The 22,858-nt window shown below is 40.6% G+C and overlaps 2 protein-coding genes across 2 annotated transcripts in view; both read left to right on the top strand.

Annotated features, from left to right (window-relative positions):
* The first annotated feature begins 3,278 nt into the window (after positions 1-3,278).
* Positions 3,279-8,648, top strand: LOC107110625 (vomeronasal type-2 receptor 26-like). Its single transcript, XM_015411425.1, has 4 exons — positions 3,279-4,055; positions 4,731-4,958; positions 5,459-5,585; positions 7,735-8,648. Exons 1-4 carry the CDS (start codon positions 3,279-3,281, stop codon positions 8,646-8,648), a joined length of 2,046 nt encoding a protein of 681 aa, XP_015266911.1.
* Positions 8,649-16,202: 7,554 nt separating this feature from the next.
* Positions 16,203-22,858, top strand: part of LOC107110626 (vomeronasal type-2 receptor 26-like) — a 14,498-nt gene continuing 7,842 nt past the window's right edge. The window contains exons 1-3 of the mRNA XM_015411426.1: positions 16,203-16,414; positions 17,469-17,760; positions 20,145-21,029. Of these exons, the coding sequence (XP_015266912.1) occupies positions 16,203-16,414; positions 17,469-17,760; positions 20,145-21,029 (1,389 nt within the window). The remainder of the gene's footprint in view (positions 16,415-17,468; positions 17,761-20,144; positions 21,030-22,858) is intronic.

The raw sequence follows: 22,858 nt of genomic DNA on the forward strand, positions 1-22,858 counted from the left end.
GCTTGCATAGTACGAACGATGATATGCATTGGAAACAGTCCTCCTCCAATTCGACATCAGTGGTTCCAGCCAGGTGATATCCTCACTGGTTGCATTGTAACTCATATTGGGTATGTTTTCCGCAAGCTCTCCTTTGAAATACACCCTTTTGATGAAGATACTGACGTGCCAATGTAAGGAACTAATTTCTCCCCTATGGAAATGTGGATGATGTCTGGTTTGAGTGATTCTGTATGTCTGTAGAAGTGAGCATGGCTTTTGAAGCATTCCAAATTGGGTATGCTTAGATTTTTCCCACATTGTATCAGGACCTCAAGGATCATAACCTTTTTGTAATGAGACCGCACTTCCCAGGTTATAGTAGGTTTGCATTAAGTCATCTGAGTTTATAAAGCACATGGAGGAAAGAAAATCTTTTCTATTACTGTGCTATATGTGCATTAGGCAAAGGTCAATATTGGCAAAGGGGTGGTAAGCCCTGAAAAGGAGATAATGATGAGTGTGACAACTTTTGAAAAAATCGGTATGGTGAGGGTGCAAAAATCTGAATTATGTGAGTAGCTTGTGATATAGATCAGATATGGTTGAAGGATGTATGCCTTCTTAATGAATACTTTTCCTTTCCAGAATGTAGAAAATTTTATATGAATACAGATGTGATGGCCTGGAGGGGAAAATAGTGGGGGGAAATGAGGGGGGTCCCTTTTTTAACCTAAGAACTTCTTTCAATTTTCCCAATGGAAAGACTGGACATTTGGGAGGGGGTGAACGAGATGTGCTTTAAGAGAAAGCACTCAGATAGATAGAAAGAATTTTTCCATGCTGTTAATGATAGCAACACTTTGAATCATTTGATGAAATGGACTGGCAATATACAGGACACACCAAGTGAAATACTTGTCACAGGAAGTATAACAAACTCGCAGAGTTTGCTGACATTGAGGCTGCTGCTTTAGGGAGCTTTAAAAGGGGATCAGATTAATTCACTAAGGACAAAATTCTGAAGCTACTGAAAGGAAATCTCCAGGTTTCCAATTGGCATGCCTTTGAATATAGTTGCTATTGGCAGTGGGCATTGGAAGATACTCTTGTTGATATCCTTTCTTGAGAGTTTCTGAGTAGCATCAGCCTGTGAGAAATGAAAGGTGGATCAATTGGTGAGATCCAGTAGAAAGATTACAGGATAGTTTATGCAATATTGTTCTTCATTCATTACCAAATTATCCTGTGAGAAAGTGACTTTTCTTGCAGTTTGGCCACAAAGTTCTACCAGCATATCCTGGCCTTGGTGTTTGCAGTCAAGGAGGTCAATGACAATCCCAACATCTTGCCCAATGTCACTCTTGGCTTCCACATCCATGACTCTTCAACTGATCCCAGATGGACTTACCGAACCACGCTGGACCTGCTCTTCAAATCACCTCAATTTGTTCCCAGCTATAGATGTGGCATCCAGAGAAATTTGATTGGAGTAATTGGAGGACTCAGCAGTGAAACCTCATCACAAATGGCAGACATCTTAAGGCTTCAGAAGATCCCACAGGTAGAATCAGTGCATGGGAACTATAATGGCTTCCCCTAGGGGCAGGCAAAAGAAGGAAGGAATCACTACCATAACAATGTTGGCCAGTGATCTGGATAAGGCATATGTTAAAAGTAAATGAACCTGGAGAGTTAGACTGTCCCAGTGCATCTTTATTTTGCTTGCAATCACCATAGAGTAGGTGGAGAGGAGTTCAATGTGCCTCTGTCTCCAGAGCCCATTACACTGAGAGTGGAGATAAAGTAGGAAGCAGCTATACAGAAAACATTACTAAAGGCTGTCAAACAGCATAGCCTGGGGGAGGGGGGTCTTCATGGCTATCAGAATTAAGCTTGCCAGCCCCCAGGTCTAAGCATGGAATCCCCTGGTTTCAGGGTCTTCTCCCTGCTGCAGACCAGCTGGCCAGTAGGGGAAACCCCCCTAAATAGGGGCATTGCCGTGAGATGTTTCCAAAATGATGACATCACTCAGAAGTGAAATCATCACATCAGGGATGTCGCAAGGGAACACTCTGGTATTCAGACAAACTCTATGGTTCGAGGACGAAAAAACATAGTTTCACCCAAATACCAAAGTATTCCCTTGTGACATCCCTGATGCGATGGTGTCACTTCCGAGTGATGTCATCGGGTTGGGGACATTGTGTGACATCCCTGCCCACCCCTGGAATGCCCTCCAAATCTCCTTGCCAGAGTGATGAGGTGATCTGGCAACCCTAATCAAAATTGTTTGGATGACAACTACAATTATCACATGTTGAAAACTGTACAACTGTAGACATGAACAATGAATGTGAATAAAAGTGAACTTGTGGTCACTACTACAGATGTATTTGGAATCTCTGGTATGTGTCCACATAGTATAAAAATGAGCAGTCATGCTCATGACAACTTGTACAATGAATGAACATACAAGCTAGGTGCAATTTATTTAAGAAGTGCATACTGTTTCTGTTTGTAAAGGTTCATAATGTGGAACAGGTAGCTTTGAATCCAGTAGCATCAAAAAGATTTTTGGCATATGAGCTTGCGAGAGGTGCCTTCGTCAGATGTGGAACAGGGATGTCCCTACCAAAATCTGCCTTTTCTGCACTTTCCTAGTCCCTCCATCCTGCTCTAGATGGAATGGCCACGGGTTTCAAAGGACTAATGCTAAAAGCAGGACGAGACATAACAATATTTTTCGCTGCTTCATTTTGATGGAAAGGTTAAATATTTTGGATACTGTAGTTGTATTTTTATTGTTCCATGCAAGTTATTTATTTATTTATTTATTTATTTATAAGTATTTTTACCCCGCCCTACCCCGCAAGCGGGCTCAGGGCGGCTTACAAGGGGCATAAGCCCATACATAAAACCAGTAAAACCATAACTTTTATAACAACAGTACAATTCAACAATAAACAATAAAGTGCTTCAGTTTGGCAAGATGGTCTTAGTTGTTCTTATGATGACTTCCAGCAGCCCTCAGTTTGGGGTATCGCTGTCTACCAGAAAGTCCGAACCCGTCCATTGTTCTTATTGCCAGGTAGATCTTATACCTCCAGATTATTCGGGGCTGTCCAGACCCTGATGGTATTACCACCGTTGGTTACCATGAAGATACTACGTAATCAAAAGATGTGGTAAAATGTAAGAAAGTTTGTGGATAATTATGAATGAAGAGGTCCTCCTATTCTCCTATTCCCTCTCTCAAATAATTTAAAAAGATTTCATATGGCTCATTTGAACCAGCGATGGGTGATCCAACTGATTTCCCTCCCTTTTACCGCATGGTCCCCAATGAAGGCCTTCAATATGTGGGAATCATCCAGCTGCTTCTTCATTTCAGGTGGAAATGGGTTGGGCTCATCACTACAGACAACCAAGCTGGAGACCATTTCTTACAGACACTGGAGCCAGTGCTTTCCAAGAATGGAATCTGTTCAGCCTTTACAGAAAGGATAAAAAGAAAATTCGATTTCGATAGACTAAATGAACTTTCCCAATACTTGAATGGTAATCCGACAGGTTTTTTGAACAGCAGAGCCAATGCAATCATTGTATACGGTGAAACGGCAACCTTTATGTCACTGGCAATTATCATATGGATGTCCAAAATGGTAATGGATTATCAAAGCGGCATGATAGCCAACACAGCCTATGCAGCAAAGGTGTGGATTATGACAGCCCAGATTGATTTTGCATTACATGCTGCGCAAGCAAGTTTTGGTATACAAATATTCCATGGGGCTCTTTCCTTTGCCATTCACTCCAAGGACGTCTTAGGCTTCCATCAACTCCCGGATTCCAATACTCCAGCTGAGGTCAGCGAAACATGCACCGGAGAGGAGAAACTTGACAAAGTTGAGACACCATTTTTTGAAAGGAGCATGACTGGACACAGCTACAGTATCTATAATGCTGTCTATGCTCTGGCACATGCCTTGCATATGAAGTACACATCTAGAGCCAAGCACAGGGAAATGGATTCCTGGGACAGCCTGACTCCTCTAAATGCACAGCCTTGGAAGGTAATTACTCCTAACTGAAAAGAGTCCCCTTCCATGACCTGGGTTTAATATGTTGATATGGCAGGCAATGACTGGCACACCACTGACCATGAAATCTTGGTAGAACATGGGTTCTCATGGGTTCTCATCTCTCAGATCCTCTCCTCTCAAACCTTCTCAAATTCCCTCCCCTCCTTGGCAGCTACGGATGCAGCACAATCTCAAAATTTATAACCTTATATGTTCTTTCAACACTACCAACACTACCAATGTATGAAGGCTGCCTAAATCACACCACACTCCTGTCTTATGTCTGGTACTATTTGATCTAGCCCAATCTCATAAGATCTTGGAAGCTAAGCAGGGTCAGCCTTGGCTAGTATTTGGAAGTGCGACTCTCAAGGAATTCCAGGGCTGTAATGCAGAGACAGGTGATGGCAAACCACCTCTGAAATGTCTCTTGCTGTAAAAACAACTCTAGTTTGCCACTTGGTGGTGCATAACACTAAAGGAGCTAGAACCTCTGGCTGCCAGACAAATTTAGGATCTCCTGGCTATTCTACACACAATGCCATACTACTACTGCTGCTGCTGCTGCTACTACTACTACTATTACTACTACTACTACTACTACTACTACTACTATTATTATTATTATTATTATTATTATTATTATTACTCTCTCTTTCAACCAAGTTCCACACATTGCTTCGAAGGGTCTCATTCAACAACAGTGCTGGAGATGAAATTACATTTAATGATCATGGAGAACTAGAAGGTGGATTTGATATTACCAACTTGATTACTTTCTCAAATAACTCCTATGTCAGAGTCAAGGTTGGGAGGCTGAATCCTCGGGTTCCTGCCAGTCAAACATTAATCCTAGAAGAGGACAGAATTAACTGGCACACAGGCCTCTCTCAGGTGAGAAAACAACTTCACACTTTCTCAGATGCCAAAAGGTTATGGGCATTTACTTAAACAGATTGTGAATGGGTTTAAGGAGAACTAATGGACTCTCCACCCCCCAGTATGTGGAATGGTATAATATAGCTAGATCTCATCTGATCTTGGAAGCTAAGTGGGGTTGGTACTTGGATGGGAGACTACTAAGAAAGGCCCTTTAGAGAAGATAATGGCAAACTGCCTCTGCTTCTCACTTGCCTTGAAAGCCCCTTTCTGGAGTCTCCAGAACTCAGTTGCGAGTTGACAGCACATATGTACATAATGGACCCCCTTCCTCATCATGAATTAATGTTTTGGAGCTTTATATGGAAAATGTCTCTCCCAAAAAATGTGTGTGCTGTAAAATCACAGATGTTACAATCCTGTATCACCAGACTTCTTGTTCATAACTTGCACATCAATTCCAAATTCCCCCAAGTATCTTCTGAAGTCCAAATCTTTCCTTTGCTCGAAGACAGATGCCTCCTTTTTCTGTGTGTAATGACAACTGCAAGCCTGGGTACAGCAAAGAAAGGAAGGAAGGAGAGAAATTTTGCTGCTACAATTGTGTTTGCTGTCCAGAGGGAAAGATGACAAACCAGGAGGGTAGGTAATGCAGTATTGATGATATTGTTCCTGTCAATTAGCCAGATGGGTAAGTGGGACTGGAGGCCTGAGGAGCAGAAACATTCAATGCACTTGGAAGAATACAAAAAAAACAATGAAACCAGCTTTGCTGTCTATGCTGTCTATGCTATGCTGGTTTCCCTTTTTGTTGCTGACCTGCAGTTCAGCCCTCATGCTCTTCCTGATGGTCCCCTGTCCTCCAAAAGCAGCCTTTCAAGGAGCTCACTGGATGGCTGTGGGAAAAGCAAAGCAAGAGAAGTTCCTTCTGCTAATAGAAACTGGACTTCTTATGCAACCCATTTATTCTCATGATGCATATTTGAATACTTCCTTAGGAGAAAATATGGGAACCTTCAAGAAATGTCAAATCAGAGTTTTTATATGCATGACACCTACACGTGTAACATGTTTTCCAGACATGAATAAACGGATTTTGGCAATCTAATTCAATGTGGTACCTGCTGGTACCTTTCTTGGAACGTGCCTAGTGTATACAGAAAATAGACAAGGCCAGGCTGGGGACCTCTGTGCAGATTTAAATAGATATATATATATTTCACAGTAGTGGCTGCCACCACTGTATAACTTTTATTTTCTCTCACTGCCCTTAACCACTGCGTTTTTAAAAAAATCTATCTCCCCTGTACTTTGGCTTCCTCTGTCTGTGTATATATGTGTGAGAGAAAGAGACAGAAAGATGGAACAAAGAGAGTTTGATTCCTCAGTGAACAGAACTTCTGCCTGAAATGTTGAAGAGCTGCTATCAGACTTATATACAGCCTCTCTCCCTGGTATTTTGTGATTGGCTCTGCCTCCTGCAACAGCCTTTTTGTATTTGGTTCCACCTTCTGTGGCAGCCATTTTGTGGTTGTGCCCATGACAGAATTCCAAAAGTATCTGCAGGCTGAAAAGGGTTGGGGACCCCTGATCTAATGGGACAATGAATGCTCCTTTATTTTGGATGTGTAAGGAAACAGTGCAGTGTGGGAATGAATAACCTAAGAAAAGAAACTTCCAAGTGGGAATAATTCAGCAGAATTAATTTCTCCTGTAAAGGAAAATACTTTTTTGCAAGAGATAAAGAAGCATCCTGTTAGCCAAATTGCTTTATTTACAGCAATTGGCAATTTATAAATGGGTCCTTGCCAACTATACCAAGGTCCTGTTCCCACCAAGGGTTACCAGAGAAGGATAACGAGGCTGTTGTTGTTAAAATAAATGTCTTACTTAAAGAATAAATCTCATACAAACAATACTGATGCACTGGGCCAGGTGAATGGTCCTTACCTTTTATAGTGGGTCCATTAGATGGGTGGTAACTGTTCCAACCTCTGGACCCACCTATCTGTTAGTCCGTCCCAAAAACAATCCTATTGGTTACCTATTGGAGTGAGAGGTTACCTATAAGGAGTGGCCAATATTGTAATCTAAAACCTTACTCAAAGGATGGCATCTGGGCAGGTGTGAAGACCTTGGCGTCAGAATGCTCCATTGTGGTGTTGATGAAGCTGGCCATTCTATTGATAACCAAATGTCAATTTGGCAGGAAATACCAAAGCAGGAACAAAGCAGTTGATGGGTGGTATGTGACCACAAACAGTTCAGCAATGGGGGCTGTCTCTGCTCAAGTTGTTGTTTCTTACTGCTCACAATAATGGAGGTGTGTGCTTCTTCACCAGGCTGTTAACTGTATAGCTGAAACCTTATTTACACTTGTAAGGCTTGTGCAGGCACCTTATATGTATTACATCACAACAGGTGACTTAAAGTGTACAGTTCTCTGAGCCTGTGTGAGTGCGCAGTCCATTGTGTGTAGCAATAAATATAGTCCATAAAGCAAAATATCAAGTTCATTCTCTAACAATCCATCCAGAGCCCATAATGAGAGGATTCATGCTACCATTTCAAAACATGTGCAAAAGGGTTGGGTGTTACTGTGTACGGGCATTGAGGGGGGGGGGGGGTCCAAGGAGGAAACACAGGTTCAATGCCTAGGATTGCTTGTTAATTCGGGACAGGTTAGATATGTTTATGAAACTATTTGAACCAAAGTACATATTATCTTATGACAAAGTTGTTACTTGTTCCATGTTGAAGACACATAAATCAGTCTATCTTCTTCTTTCAGACATGGATTACTGCATCATGTGCCCAGAAAGCCACTATCCAAATGAGGGTCGAAATTACTGCATTCCAAAGATTCCAAACTTCCTGTCCTTCTCAGAACCACTGAGCATAATCTTAGTTATTCTGGCTCTTTTCTTTTCTCTGACTACAGCTCTGATGCTTGGCATCTTGATTCAGTATCGGGAGACTCCCATAGTCAGAGCCAACAACCGGAGCCTCGCCTACCTTCTCCTCATCTCTCTCCTTCTTTGCTTCCTCTGTTCTTTGCTTTTCATCGGACAGCCAAACAAGGTTACCTGCCTCCTCCGGCAAGCAACTTTTGGCATCATCTTCTCAGTGGCTGTTTCTTCTGTCTTGGCAAAAACCATTACTGTGGTGGTGGCTTTCATAGCCTTCAAGCCAGGAAATATTTTCCAAAAATGGCTAGGGAAAGGATTGGCTCATTCCATTGTCATTTCCTGCTCTGTTCTTCAAGTTGGTATTTGTGCTATTTGGTTGGGCCTTTCTCCTCCATTCCCAGATCTGGACATGCATTCACTGGCTACTGAAATCATAGTGCAATGTAACGAAGGATCGGTCACCATGTTTTACTGTGTTTTGGGCTACATGGGTTTACTGGCCTCAGTCAGTTTCATTGTGGCTTTCCTAGCTAGAAAGTTACCTGATAGTTTTAATGAAGCCAAGTCCATCACCTTCAGCATGTTGGTCTTTTGCAGTGTTTGGCTGTCCTTTGTCCCCACATACCTGAGCACCAGAGGAAAAAACATGGTGGCTGTGGAGATCTTCTCCATCTTGACCTCCAGTGCAGGGCTCCTGGGCTGCATCTTTTTGCCCAAATGCTTTGTCATTATACTGAGACCAGAGATGAACAGTAGAAATCAGCTGATCAGGAAAAATCACTCAAGTATGCAATAAGCAATCAACTAGGGATGTGCATTCAGACCATTCCAGTCTGAATTTATACCCCTAAAATACCAAGGGGGTATTCTTTAGGTAGATTCAGATGATAGTGGGGGTTCTTGGGAATACTGGTATCCAAGTCCAATAAATTACCAGAAATATTTGGGAATACCTGGGAATATCCAGGGTGGCAATTTTGACTATCCCAGGAATGGGGTTCCCCCCCCTCCATTTAACATGTTTCCTAGGCAAGAGGAGGGAGGTTGACAGAGGCATCTCTCCCAGACAGATGGGATCCCACATTAGGTGGAGAACTAGAACTGTCTCCCTATTTACAGCAATTATCTCATAGTTCATAGCTTTCTGAACAAGGGCAAAGAGGATTAATTCTGCTACCAGCTTCTTGCTTATATTTTTCCTGCCAGAGAAGAACCGTTTCTTTTTTTTATGTCAGAACTAGTTTGCACTTTGTTTTACCACACTATTTAAAATATTATTTCAACATTTTCAGGTTTCTTAAAATTTTGCCTGTAGGTTGTGGCTGAGAACTTTGATTTGATTCTGATTCTTTTTTAAAAATTGTGCTATTAGGGGTTAAAAGGGCTTGTGCTGTTTTGTTGGGGGGTCTCTTCTCTCAGCTTCTTTTAGAATTTTTAACTGCTATGTACCTTGATTTTTGAAGAATTTGTGCTTTGGGGAGGGATCCAAATTGTTGCAATTTTTAAAAGTTTGTCATTTGGCCTTCTTCTGGTTCTGGTTTTATAGTTTTTTATACTTGTTTTAAGGATATTTATATATCTGTATTGTGGGGGGGTTTTTGGGAAGAGGTTTTTGGGGGTTTGGGGGTGGTCCTGTTAATTTTGAAAACTGAAATGTTCTGAAGGAAATATCTGGTTCTGTTTCAATAACATTTAATAGTTTTATTGAATAAATGTTTAATTGGTTTCCCACAAACAAACAACAACACCCAACATACAAATAAAAATGAGAGCTTGGCACCCTATATTGTGTCCAATTCACATCTCCTGTGTAGCTCAAAAAATACCATAACCCATGAACTATAAGTGACCAACAGGATATTGGTAAATTCATATGACAGTTATCTAAGCATTCCACCATAATTTTCCTTTAATAAAACAAAATCAAAAGCGTTTCCAGTCTTTCCAGCTATTCTAACCTGTGAAAAAATATATTCCCTTTTTAGTTTCCCTTGCGAGGCACACATACCTGTTTTTCACGCTAACTTACTGTTTTGTTATTAATGAAAATAAACATTTGGATTATTTTTTGTGGTTTAATTCCATCTATTAGTCTATATTTTAGTAGACTTTCTACCCTATAAACTCATATAGCTTAATTTCTTAACTATATAGGCCCTTCTAGTTAATTACTCTCTATTATAACAAATTAACTTTCTGCATCAAAGCACGTACTTAAATTTATTTTTGTAAGAGTACTAATAAATTAAACATTCAGGATCCTTCTTTAAAGTTTAGATTCACCTATTGTTCTATCTTCCCCGATTACTATAACCAATGAACTAATACCATTTGCAACCATAAGTGACCAACAAGACATTGATAAATTCATATGACAGTTATCTAAGCCTTCCACCTTTAATAAAACAAAATCAAAAGCCCTTTCAGCCTTTCCAACTATTCCAACCTTTGATAAAATACATTCCCTTTTTGGTTTCCCTTGCTAAGCACACATCCCCATCTGTTTTTCACACTCACTCGCTATTTGGCTATTAATGCAAATATTTTTTTTCTTTGTAGTTAAATTCCATTTATTACTCTATATTTTGGTACACTTTCTACCCTATAAGCTCATAAAGCTTAATTTCTTAACTATATAGGCCCTTCTAGTTATATATATTTGGTTAGGGTACTAATAAATTAAATATTCAGGATCCTTCCTTAAGGTTTAGTTTCACCTATTGAAGTGTATCCAGCCCTGGCAGGGCCAGGCTTGTCCGGACTTGCCCAGGGATCAAACCTGAAGCTTCGCTCCTAAAGACAATGGGCCAGAAGGATCCTAGCCGGCCCTGTCAGTGGGCTAGGTCCCAAACCGTGAGGCCAATAGGTCTCTCGGTTACTTTAAATAGCCTATTGGGGAGTGGGGGTGTGTGTTTTGGTGGTGGGTTCTGAGGGAATATAAACCGGCCTGCGAGCCGGCCCCAGTGTCTTGTTCCTGACTAATAAAAAGTATGCTTAGCTGAAATCACTCTCCGTTTGTGTACATTTCACCTATTGTTCTATCTTTCCCGATTTCCTCAAAATGCTTACAATATCACCTCTCTCAGTTTAGTTTCTTAACAGTCAAAATCATTCTGTTTATTTACATATTGATAAACACTAAGTCATTCTATTTGATTGTTCTTTAACAAACCCATCCTTTAAATAAAGAGGGTGAAATTCCATAATAACCTTTTATAGATAAATCTTTTTTTTTCTTTTTTGTCACGTATCTTCTTTTCAATAAGATCTTCTTTATGCCTTTTCCCCTTGTATACTGCAAAAGATTTGTTGAAAGTTGGCAGTCTGAAGCTTAAGTTGATGGTTAAATGCATATTTTGTTTCATCTTTCCATTCTGAGGTAAAATTGTAGTTGCCTTAGATGAATTTTTATATCTGTATCTTTCTCCATTATAAACCTCGTAAGTTTGCTTTGAGCTTGGCAGTGTTTGATTTGACATCACACCTGATTGTTTATTTTTTGTGCTTTTTTCTTTCTGAGATTACTTAAATTTAAGGCCCCGGTCACACGGGCAGGAAACTGCAGAGGAGAAGCGTGCCTGTTTGCCCTGGGGCAAACTACTGCGCAGTTACGCGATCAGACCTCCTGTGGAGGTCCTGTGGAGGTACCGTGGAGGTTCCATGGCAAGGGAGAGATGCCGATCACAGGACAAGCCGGTGCGCAACGAAGAAGCGCGCGCCGCGGCAAACTGTTTTTTATTTTTGTGTACATGACAAATGCGCATGCTCCGTTGGGTGCGCGTGCGCATCCACAGAGACTTGGACAAAAAAAAAACACCTTATTTGCAAGGGGACATGGGCGGGCGCCGGATGCCTCCGGAAACGCGATCAGACGCCCGCCCTTGCCCCGCAGTTTCTGGAAACTAGTACCTCCAAGGTACTAGTTTTTTGCCACGCAGTTTCAGCGGGAAGCCTCGGTTGAGCCACGGGAGTGCTACGCTTCCCAGATGTGCTGGTGAGATCGCGCCCGGAAACTCCGGCTGTTTTCCGTCTCACTTGTGTGGCTTCTGTTACGTGTGACCGCAGCCTAACATATTTATTTGCTTCTGTATGTAGTAGTCTTTTTAATTTTGAAGACCTTACTTCCCTAATAAGTCTAGCTTCCTTTCTTACCATGGAAATCTTTTTATGGAAGATCTGGCTCTGTCTTGGTATAACATCCTCTTGTTTGCACTTTTGTTTTTTATCTCTCAAAATTTGGTAGGGCAGAGTATCAGCATTATTTGTATGTTTCTTTAGAGTAGATGGACTTTCATCATATAATTCAGCACAAGTCTCTTTGACTGCTGACTTAATTGTATCGACAATCAAGAATTTGAGATCGTCCCATGAAAACTGGGTGACACTTTCCTCGACATAATTATCTATTTTCGCAGCCTCTGGCTCATTTTCAACTTGGAAATACATTTTTTTTAGCACTGTCTGAAGTCCCCATATGTAAGAGAAAATGCAAAAGAAAAAAATTTCCCGTTAGACATTTAGGAACCAAACCACATCACTTAGAAATTAAAAGTCCAGTATTTTTAAACATATTAACCACCAAGAGTCTCTAGTGAAATCAGATACTTGTTATAGTGCTATGGCCAAAAGTTATCTTGTGCAAAACCCCAGGTTTTTTTAATTCTATATTTTCTTCTTTTTATATTAGAACTCCCAAACATATTCAGTTTATACTTCAGTAGCTTATGATAGAATGGTCAGGTGGTAGTATTTATAGTCCCCCTTTACTTCCATTTGTGTATGGTGGGGTTGTTGTTTTTTGGGTGTGTTTTTAAAAGAACTTTATCTCTGGGACTTTTCCAGCTGTTTACTTAAAGCAGAGGGGGAGAAATATCAAGAGAAAAAGACAAAAACAATTGAGAGTGTTGCAATAATATCTGCTTAAAAATATTCAGTCCAAAAAAAAAAAACACCCGCACATCTTCACAAGGCAAAAAACAAATAGACAATGAAACGAAGACACGTCTTCTTTAAGTTTTCCAAGATAGGCAAAGTAGCTAATTGCCAGAGTCTATAGCTGGGAGGGTGAGAAAACAACGTCCCGCTTACGATTTATGTGTCTTAGGCAGTGTAGGGCTTCACACCCATGAATTTTTAGAAGCAAAATTTGTTATTGTTAGAAAGTTCATTGACCTGTTGTCACTTAAGAATTCTGGAAGAGAAGTCTTCTGTTACGACATGTTTCCCGCTCACCTCACCCTCAGTCTGGTAGCGACAGCTGTGGCTCTGGGAGGAGCCTCTAATCTGCTTGGAGGTTAAGGAAGACTGGTTTCCCCTGCTGTTGCCACAAGTCTAGGAGTACCAATTGCATTCCCATTCACCCTGCTCTCCTCCAGAAAAACTGGGAGGGTCTCAAGAGACCTGAGACCCTTATCCATACCAAGAAAAGCCAGAGCGACGAGAGAGCGATTCTCCGCCGCGTCCACCATGCCACACTGCAATCGGAAGTCTCTCCCAAATAACATTTAATAGTTAAATGTAGGTGACGGGTTAGGCATTAAAAACACAAAATAAATTTCAGCTTACATTTCAGTCAGCATTCTTTTAAAAAAGACATTAGTTGGGATTCCAAAATAATAAGTCAATGGGTCTTGGAGGGCTTTTTGGTAGGGTGTTGTTTTTTTTAACTGATTGGAGCATTGGGTTTACTGTCTAAAAAATTATTAGGCTGAACTGGGCTTCAAAACAATTGAAGCTAAGTGGGGTTTTTTGTTGTTCGTTTGTTTTGTTTTTAAATAGGAGTTTGGTTAATCTTTAGTCATTCAAAAAACTCGTCAGGTAAGATGCCTATTTTCACTCACTCAGAGGTCGAGTTCAAACTGGCAGTTTGCCCCAATATAGCCGCGTGTGAAAAACGTTTCACAGCTGGATTAAAGGGGCCATTCACACAGGCACATCTGTCTGGCATTCCCCACCTGTACTCGACCCATCTTGTAACACTTCACTCTTGAGTTTAAAAGTTACCTGGTGAAAGTGGTAGCAAACCCTGGAAATCGCAATTATTCCATGTCCATCCCGCACCAACAAAGTGTGAACCAATTTGAGACATGTAATTTGCCACAGAGAGACAGACAGACTAACAGAAGGATGGATGGATGGATGGATGGAGGGATGGATGGATGGATGGATGGATGGATGGATGGATGGATGCACAGATGATGGACAGATGGGCAAATGGGTGAATGGATGGATGAACAGACGGATGAACAGACAATGCTGAACAGAAGGATAGATGAATTCTTTCATCAGTATAGATACATTTATTGAGATATATGTCAGAGTGATAGAGGTAGCAAGCAGTTACTATAGATAAGTTTGATCTGTTTGTCAGACCTAGCTGTCATGCTAGTAATCATGTAATTACAGCCAGGTGTTTTCTAGCAGGTGTTGCTCTTTCAGAGCTTGTTAGAGCTAGTGATTACATCACCTTGTTAGAGATTGGCTGGGGTTTAGCATGATAGCTATCAGCTTAGTAAGCTGGAGGGGACTCAGTTCTCATAGACTAAGGCATGACATGCTGTTCAATAGCCTGCAAATATCTCTGTATATATTCACCTTTATAACTATATAAACTCTCTGTGCACCTTCATAACTGGTCAGTCTCCCGCTTCTTATTTACAACACCCAATAACATTGTCCAATCTTATACATTGTTTTTCTGTGGTGGGATGGTGAACACTCCATTCAGTAGTCATGAACACATGGAACTCTCTTATACTGAGTCAGACCAGTGGTCCATTAAAGTCAGTATCATCTACTCAGATTGTCAGCAGCTCCCCAGGGTCTCCGACAGAGGTCTTTCACATCACCTCCTACCTAGTCCTTTTAACTGGAGATGCATGGATTGAACTTGGGACCTTCTGTATGCCAAGCAGATGCTCTGCCATTGAGCCACAGCTCCTCCCTCATGGCTCTTTTGGAGAATGGTAATAGTGTGTGTGCATCCACATAAACTCTGGAGTGAGTCCCAGTGCCCTAGGAGGTCTTATCATGAATTGCTATGCAAAGTTTGATTGGAGTCCAATAGCAACAAGAATTCTGATGTATAAGCTTTCAAGAGTCAAAGCTCCCTTCATCAGATACAAGAGCATTGACACTCAAAAGCTTATAACCCAAAATTCTGCTACAGACCAACACTGTACTCCCTGAAACTATTTTCATGAGCAAAGCTTCAAAGTCTATCCCACCTTCCCAAAACTGAATCATGTTTGAGAAGGCCAGCAGATATCCTGTGAATAAATGGTTTCTTCAACTGTATTTGACACTCAAGATAAGAAGTTGGTGTGGTATGAATACTGTGAAGCTTTTTTTGGCACTCACTTCCTTTATCACCCCAGTGCAGAAAGATCTGCCCTGCCTACTTCTCTGTTTCCAGACAAAACTCAAAGTCCTAGTTCTTGTTTTCAACTCCTAGCTTGGAGTTGGAGGATTTCAAGGACCATCTCCTCCCACAGTGTTCATTCGATCTATTTATTTGCCTCCCCCCCACCATCAGGATAATGAGACAGACAACAGTTTGGAAGTAAACAAGGGCCACTTTATTAACTATTTAACATTTCTTCATCACAGTTCAGGTCTTCCTGTTCTCTGTACCACTACTCGCCTGACACCTGTCCTACTATCAGTTAGGCACAAGGCCAAAACAATGCCCAAACTGTTAATTGAAAGGTTGATCTTGCAACAAGTGGTGAAGAAACATTCTGAATAAACAGACAGATTTATCCAAAGAGGAGTTATTCAATGTCTTTGCATTGTTACTTCCCTTCATGGATGGTCATAGCCTCTGATAGTTTGAGCTCACCATTCTTGTTGCTATTGTTGCTATATATATTTATATATATATAAATTAAAAAGCTGGGATGAGATCAGACAAATATTTTCTCTTCACTATTTCTGCAGCTAATTACCCCAGAATATTATCAATCATCTTCCAGAGGAGATTATCTCCACTATAATTACCAGAATCACTGTCATTTCTTCAACCAGTCAAATAGCTTTCAAGAAGGAAACATAACACAAATCTGAAATGAAATCTCAAAATTCTGGTTATAAATGTTTCCGATGAGCTATTCACTGCTACAATAAGGGATGAGAGAGAGGTAGTTTTCATAACACTACTCAATATGTCTCGAGTAGCATACAAAGCAGACAGATTGGACATGAAAGATAAGGTTCATACGTGTACACATTACAAGTGTGTTGGAAAAGACAGGAGCCATCTGAGTTCTCTTCTTGAAACCAGGCTGAAGCTAATGACAATGCTATAGAGATGCAGGAGAGTCCATGTGGAGAGAGGCTTTTTTGATCGCACATGGCAGAAGCTGTGATGTTGCTGCTGATACCGATGCTTCTTCCTCATGTATATAGTATGAAGTGCCCTGGAAACAACCCTCCTCAGATTCCACATCAGTGGTATCAGCCAGGTGAAATCTTGATTGGTGGAATTCTAACTCTTATTGGTTGTGTTTCCCAAAACTTTCCATTTGAGCAGCACTCCGACCAGGATTATCAATGTTATCCAATGTAAGGGAATCATTGTTCCTGTAATGTAGAGATGATGATGACGTCTGATTTTATTTGAGCAAATCTGTATATTTGCATTTTTATTAATAATGCATGGACACTCTGTGGCTCCCCAAATGAAGTACCTAGGCTCCAAGACTAAAGATTATGCATACACCAGGAACAGGAGGCATTTTTTTCATTAATAATTTGTGAACAGATTGCACTCTTTTTGGTTATATCATTTATGCCCTGAGCTTTCCCATATTAGAAAGTGTATAGAAGGATGTACATATTTTTAAAATTGTGCTAAATATACATCCAACTACAGGTTACTTAAAAAAAAAAGTCAGTTCTATACAGGGATGCCAAGACTAGAAAATAAAGTGACGAGGAGGGACCTAACATTTGAAACATATAGAAATTTCTGAGAAAATGTCAGTGTGATGAATATACACAAATATTTGTATGACACAAGACAAAGGCTTGTGATGTTTATCAGTACACGCTGAATCAAGTGTGGCATCAGTGGCCATACATTTTTGTGCCTCCAGTTAAATACCTTTTGTATTCTAGGCAAAAGACATATAAAAGAAGATGTGAAAGAGATTATGCATAGTTTGGAGAAAGCAGAATGTCATCCCTACTGTTCACAACAGTAAAACTCAGAAACAATGAACAAAATCTTTTTTAGCAGTATAGGTAGGACAGACATATGAAAGTAATTCCTCATAGAACTGTGGCTATGCTGAAGGCTACTGGATTACACATCCTGGAAGGGGTTAGACAACTTCATAGCTCTATTGAGGGCTATTTGTTTTGGTAACTAACACAAATCTCCAGTATCCATTTGAATGCCAGTCATTGAGGGGCAGTGGGAATGGCTGATGGCTCCATGTCCAGCTTGTGGGTTTTGCAGGAGCATTGTGCTGTGGGAAATGAAAAGTGGATCAGATGCACAGTTTCTCTAATTCAGCTGAGGCCTTGTTATGTTCACAGGCACATTACTGTGATGAATCCAGATGTTGTACACTGAAGCATTCTCTTCTAAAACAACAACTGGTGTTCTTTGCAGCCTGTTAACAAAGTTCTACCAGCACATCCTGGCCTTGGTGTTTGCCATCCATGAGATCAATGAGAATCCCAGCATATTGCCCAATGTCACTCTTGGGTTCCATATCCATGACTCCACCATAGATATAAAATGGATTTACAGGACCACCCTGGACCTACTCTTCACATCACCTGAACTCATCCCAAACTACAAATGTGGCTCTCAGAAAAAAATGATTGGTGTCATTGGGGGACATAGTTCTGAAATCACATCAAACATAGCAACACTCTTAACTCTTTACAAGATCCCACAGGTAAGATCGGAGAACTGGGATTATATGGACTTTTACAAATATCTCCTGTAGTTTAATCACCTCTGCCAATCTGTTATCAAGGGTTGTGAAGAATAAGAAATATAACCGAAAAATAAGGGGAGAGGTAAAATATGTTAAGTTGCATGTAGGTGTGACATGGACCTTGAAATGACAGTTGTCAGGAAGGACTCCAAAGGATGTGTGTTGAATATTCAGGTTGAATCTGTTCATGTGATGGGCGGAGGGGTGTTAGAGTACTTCATTCTGTTTAATGAATGGGTGCTGATTTGATTTCCTCACCAATACTATCTACTGGATAATTCTTCATAAGTACAATGATCACTGTTTCTATTGTGGTAGCTACTAAAACTGGAAGGAAAGAAAGATTGCATGGAGAAGGAAATGTAATTGATTCACACAACTCTGGTCACCTTTGTCTGTGAATTTTGGCTTCTCAGACTGAGAACAACATTCCTAGAACACAATATTTTTGTTTTCCCTCTGAATCCACTTGGAACATGAAGACTAAAGGGGTCTGGTTCTTCTGGGATACTGCTGAAGAAGTGAAAACAGCTTCCTGAGTTAAGTTTATACATTTGGGTGGGCTCTGAATGGTGTGAACGAAGAACATTATCGAAAGGAAGGGGAAATGAAAGAGAGTTTTTTTTCCCCTTTATTAACCGTATGCTCCAACTTCTAAAATATATATTTTACACGTGCTCTTCTTGAACCTAATTCGTTTAAGGACAGAATCTTGCCCATAAGAAAGGGAACTGCTGGATTTTACATGGAATATAGCCTTGCATTAAATGTGATGTTGAAACCAAGGTTTTGTTTCACTCATCACAATTAGTCAGAAAGAACTGACATTTTAGCATTAAAAAGTTACTTGTGTAGGATCAGTCAGCATCACTGTGAGGCAAGGAAGGAAACAGGCATACTTGGAAACGATCCCCCAAAACACCTCGCGAAGGTCAAAAATATTTACTGGGTTGTAAAAACGCTATTGTCAACAGAGCTATCTCTTTGATTTGGAAGACAGCTTCATTTGACACATCATTAACAGTCCATACAACTCCACACAACGAACAGTGAATGTGAATCCAAGAGAAGAGGTGCTCATCACCGTTTATTTGGCTTCTTCCATCCTCCTCTCTGTGTATAGATGAGCATGCACTTATTCTCCTGACCACTTTTACGTCTCTGATTATACATCCGTACGCACAGCATGAACACAGAAACCATGTAATAATCAACACAGGAATACATGAAGTTTCTTCTTGTGAATGTTGATCAGGTGGAAAAAGAGATGACCTGCTAAATTGTATCCTCTCAGTCACCCTCTGAGCCCAACTTGGCTTTGTCCAACATGGCTTGGAACTAGGGTATCTTCTCCAACATAATCCTGGCCAGGAATTTCAATTACAGAGAGAGGCCCTCCTGACTCCCACCATTCAAGGAAGCTCATCTCGTGGGCACATGAGAGAGGGTCTTTTCAGTGGTAGCCCCATGATTAGGGAACAACCTCCTAGGGAGATACACCTGCCACTCCTTCACTGTCACTCTCTAGAAAACAACTGAATGCAGTTTCATTTAGGCCTCATTTTACTAATTTGATCCTTTAGTTATTGAGATTTAAATTTGTGGTCATTATGTGTTTTTTTTATAATACTTGTTTTAGTGACATTATAAACTACCTTGAGTACTGCAAGTTGAAAAGATGGCTAATAGTTTTTAAAAAATAAATTAAACAATTCCAGACAATATTACTAGTAAAAGGAAGAAATATACAGATGAAGAACATGTGCAACAGTCTGGAAAGCAGAATTGTATTTTATGCAATTTATGTAGGGGATTCAATATGTTCATGATCTGGGGTAACATTTAAATATTTTTCAAAAGAAGAACGTGATGAATAGAGTTAAGTATTCCTATTATCCTTCTGTAATATGATTTCCCCCCCTCCTTTATTAGTTATCATTTGGCTCATTTGAATCAGACGTGGACGGCCCAACCAGTCTCCCTTCCTTTTACCGCATGTTCCCAAAGGAAGCCCTCCAGTATGAGGGAAGTGTCCAGTTGCTAATACTTGTTTTATTCACACTATGTCGCCTTGAGTACTGCAAGATGAAAGGATGGCTAATAAGTGTTCTAAATAAATAAAACAATTTCAGACAGTTTTACTAGCAGAAGGAAGAAATATGCCAATGAAGAACATGTGCAACAGTCTAGAAAGTCAAGATGTATGTTGTACAATTTATGTTGGGGATACTATAGGTTCAAGATCTGGCGGAACATTAAAATACCTTTTAAAAGAAGAGGGTGATATATAGAGTTAAGTATTCCTATTATCCCTCTGTAACATGATTTTTTCCCCTTATTAGTTGTCATTTGGCTCCTTTGAATCAGGTTTGGATGGCCAAACAAATATGCCTTCCTTTTACCGCATGTTCCCTAAGGAAGCCCTTCAGTACGAGGGAATTGTCCAGTTACTTCTGCACTTCAGGTGGAAATGGGTGGGGCTCATGACTCTGGATGACAAAAGGGGAGACCATTTCTTGCAGACTTTGGAGCCGATGCTCTCCAGGAATGGAATCTGTGCAGCCTTCACAGAAAAGGCTACAAGACAGATCCAGTGGGATGACATAGGTTTTATGCTGAAATATCTTGACAGTAGTAATGCAAATTTCTTGGACAGCAAAGCCAATGCAATTATCGTAGATGGAGGAACTGGAACATTTATTTGGCTGGCAACTATTATCTTTATGCCAACAATTTTAATGAAACTAACAGAGGCTGAATATGTGGAGAGAACCTCTGCAGGAAAGGTGTGGATTACGACAGCCCAGATTGATTTTGCATTCAACCTTTTTCAAAAGGCATTTGATATAGGAATATTCCATGGCGCTCTTTCCTTCTCCATTCATTCCAAGGACATCCTGGGCTTCCAGAAATTTCTGCAACTTTTAAAACCTTCCAGGGCAAAGGGGGATGGTTTTATCAAGGACTTCTGGGAGCAAGTGTTTGAGTGTGTATTACCAGGTTCCGCTAACCCAGGAAAGTCTGGTGAGACATGCTCTGAAGAGGAGAGCCTGGAGACTGTCCCAGCACCTTTTTTTGACATGAGCATGACTGACCACAGCTACAGTATATATAATGCTGTCTATGCCATTGCACATGCCCTGCACATCTTGGACTCATCTAGAACGCACCACAGAGCAATGTATAATAGAGATAGCTTGGCTTCTCTGAATGTGCCACCTTGGAAGGTAATTACTCTTCACTGGACAGGGACAAACAGGGTTCAATATGTTGGCAAGAGTGGGGCAATGGGATTTAGCCTTTTTTCTTGCCCATTTGAGAGTCAGAAAGTCACCTAGCTCTCATGGGTCTTCTGTCCAGTGAGGCTGCTTCTTTCCTCTACTCCTGAATGTCCCTATTCTCTGCATATTGATGCCATCATCAAGTCATTACAGGCACTTTCACACACACACCAAATACCACACTTTCAATCCACTTTGCAACTGGATTTTACAGTGTGAAATGGCCAAATCCACTTGCAAATAGTCACTGAAGAGGATTAAAACTGCATTCTTTAGCATGTCCAAGAACGCCCTACAACAAAGGGTATTCTGTCCTGGGACTGTTTGGTTCAATATCTTTATAAATAATTTGGATGAAGGAATAGAGAGAATGCTTATTAAATTTGCATATGATAATAAATTGGGGGTAGCAAATATGGTGGAAGACAGAGCCAGGATACAGGATAATCCTGACAGGATAGAAAACTGGACTGAAAGAAATAAAATGAATTTCAATGGCACTAAATGTAAAGTTCTATATTTAAGTAGGAAAAATCAAATGCATAATTATAGAATGGGGGAGACTTGTCTTGGCAGTAGTATGTGCAAAAAGGATCTAGGGGTCTTAGTAAACCATGCACCAAACACGAGTCAGCAGTGTGATGTGGTAGCTAAAAAGGCAAATGCCATTTTGGGCTGTATTAACAGAAGTATAGTATCCACATCACATGAAGTGATGGTATCACTTTACTCTGCTGTGGTTAGACCTCACCTAGAGTATTGTGTTTAGTTTTGGGCACCACAACTTAAGAAGGATATTGTCAAGCTGGAACGTGTCAAGAGGAGGTCAACAAAGATGGTAAGGGGTCTGGAGATCAATTCTTATGAGGAACGGTTGAAGGAGCTGGCAGGGCCAGCCCCAGCTTATTTTGCACCCTAGGCGAGGATCCCTTCTGGCGTCCCCCCCCCTGTGCACCCACCAGAGGGGACCGGGTAACCCTAAAACCACTGGTGTCAATGGGATTTGAAAGGTTTTACTCTGTTTAGGACTGCATGGTAAATCACAATTTCAGGTTGAAATTATGTGGAATATATTTTATGGCAGTTGTTCAGTATCTGAGATGTGTACCGGTTCAGGTTTTCAGTTATCCCACATCCACCTAGTCTCTTGGAAAAGCTTGTGAGTATCCTGCTGATGTTTTGCTAGCCAGAGTTGAGATGAAAAGCAAGCCTGAAAGCTGCCAGTCGCTCTCCATGTATATCAAATCTGTTTCAAAACACCAGGCAAGGAGCAATAGAAATCTAACATAAGTAAGATAGCCTTGTCAGTTTTGATACACACTTCATTTAAAGACTACTCCCTTTCTAAATGCAAGTAGACGGCACTATTAGGTGTTACATATTTCCTACAAGTCACCAACAATTCACAAGTTTGTTATTACAATTTGAACAAATCCAAAATCCTGGGATACTAACCACCTAAATTCTGGCAAATTGCTGAGCATTTGACCCATCTTTATTATACTTAGGATCAAGGCAACACATTTTTATTAGTGTAATGTATTGAAAACGATTACATGAATCACCTCATTGAACTCCCATGTTAAGCTTAAAGCCAAGCCAGGGCTCCACTGAACAAACGTCCTATTGGTCGCTCTGTAACAGCGACCAATCAGAACTGCACTATTTCCCTGCGAGGGAAAGACTATCATTGGTCTTTATCCTAATAACCTTATTGGTTACTTTTGTAAATAGGCGTGGCTATGTTAGCCCGGGAATGTTTAAAAGGAGCCTAG

Source organism: Gekko japonicus, unplaced genomic scaffold (assembly GCF_001447785.1).
Source record: "Gekko japonicus isolate JY-2015 unplaced genomic scaffold, Gekko_japonicus_V1.1 scaffold3620, whole genome shotgun sequence".
NCBI classification, from domain to species: domain Eukaryota; kingdom Metazoa; phylum Chordata; class Lepidosauria; order Squamata; family Gekkonidae; genus Gekko; species Gekko japonicus.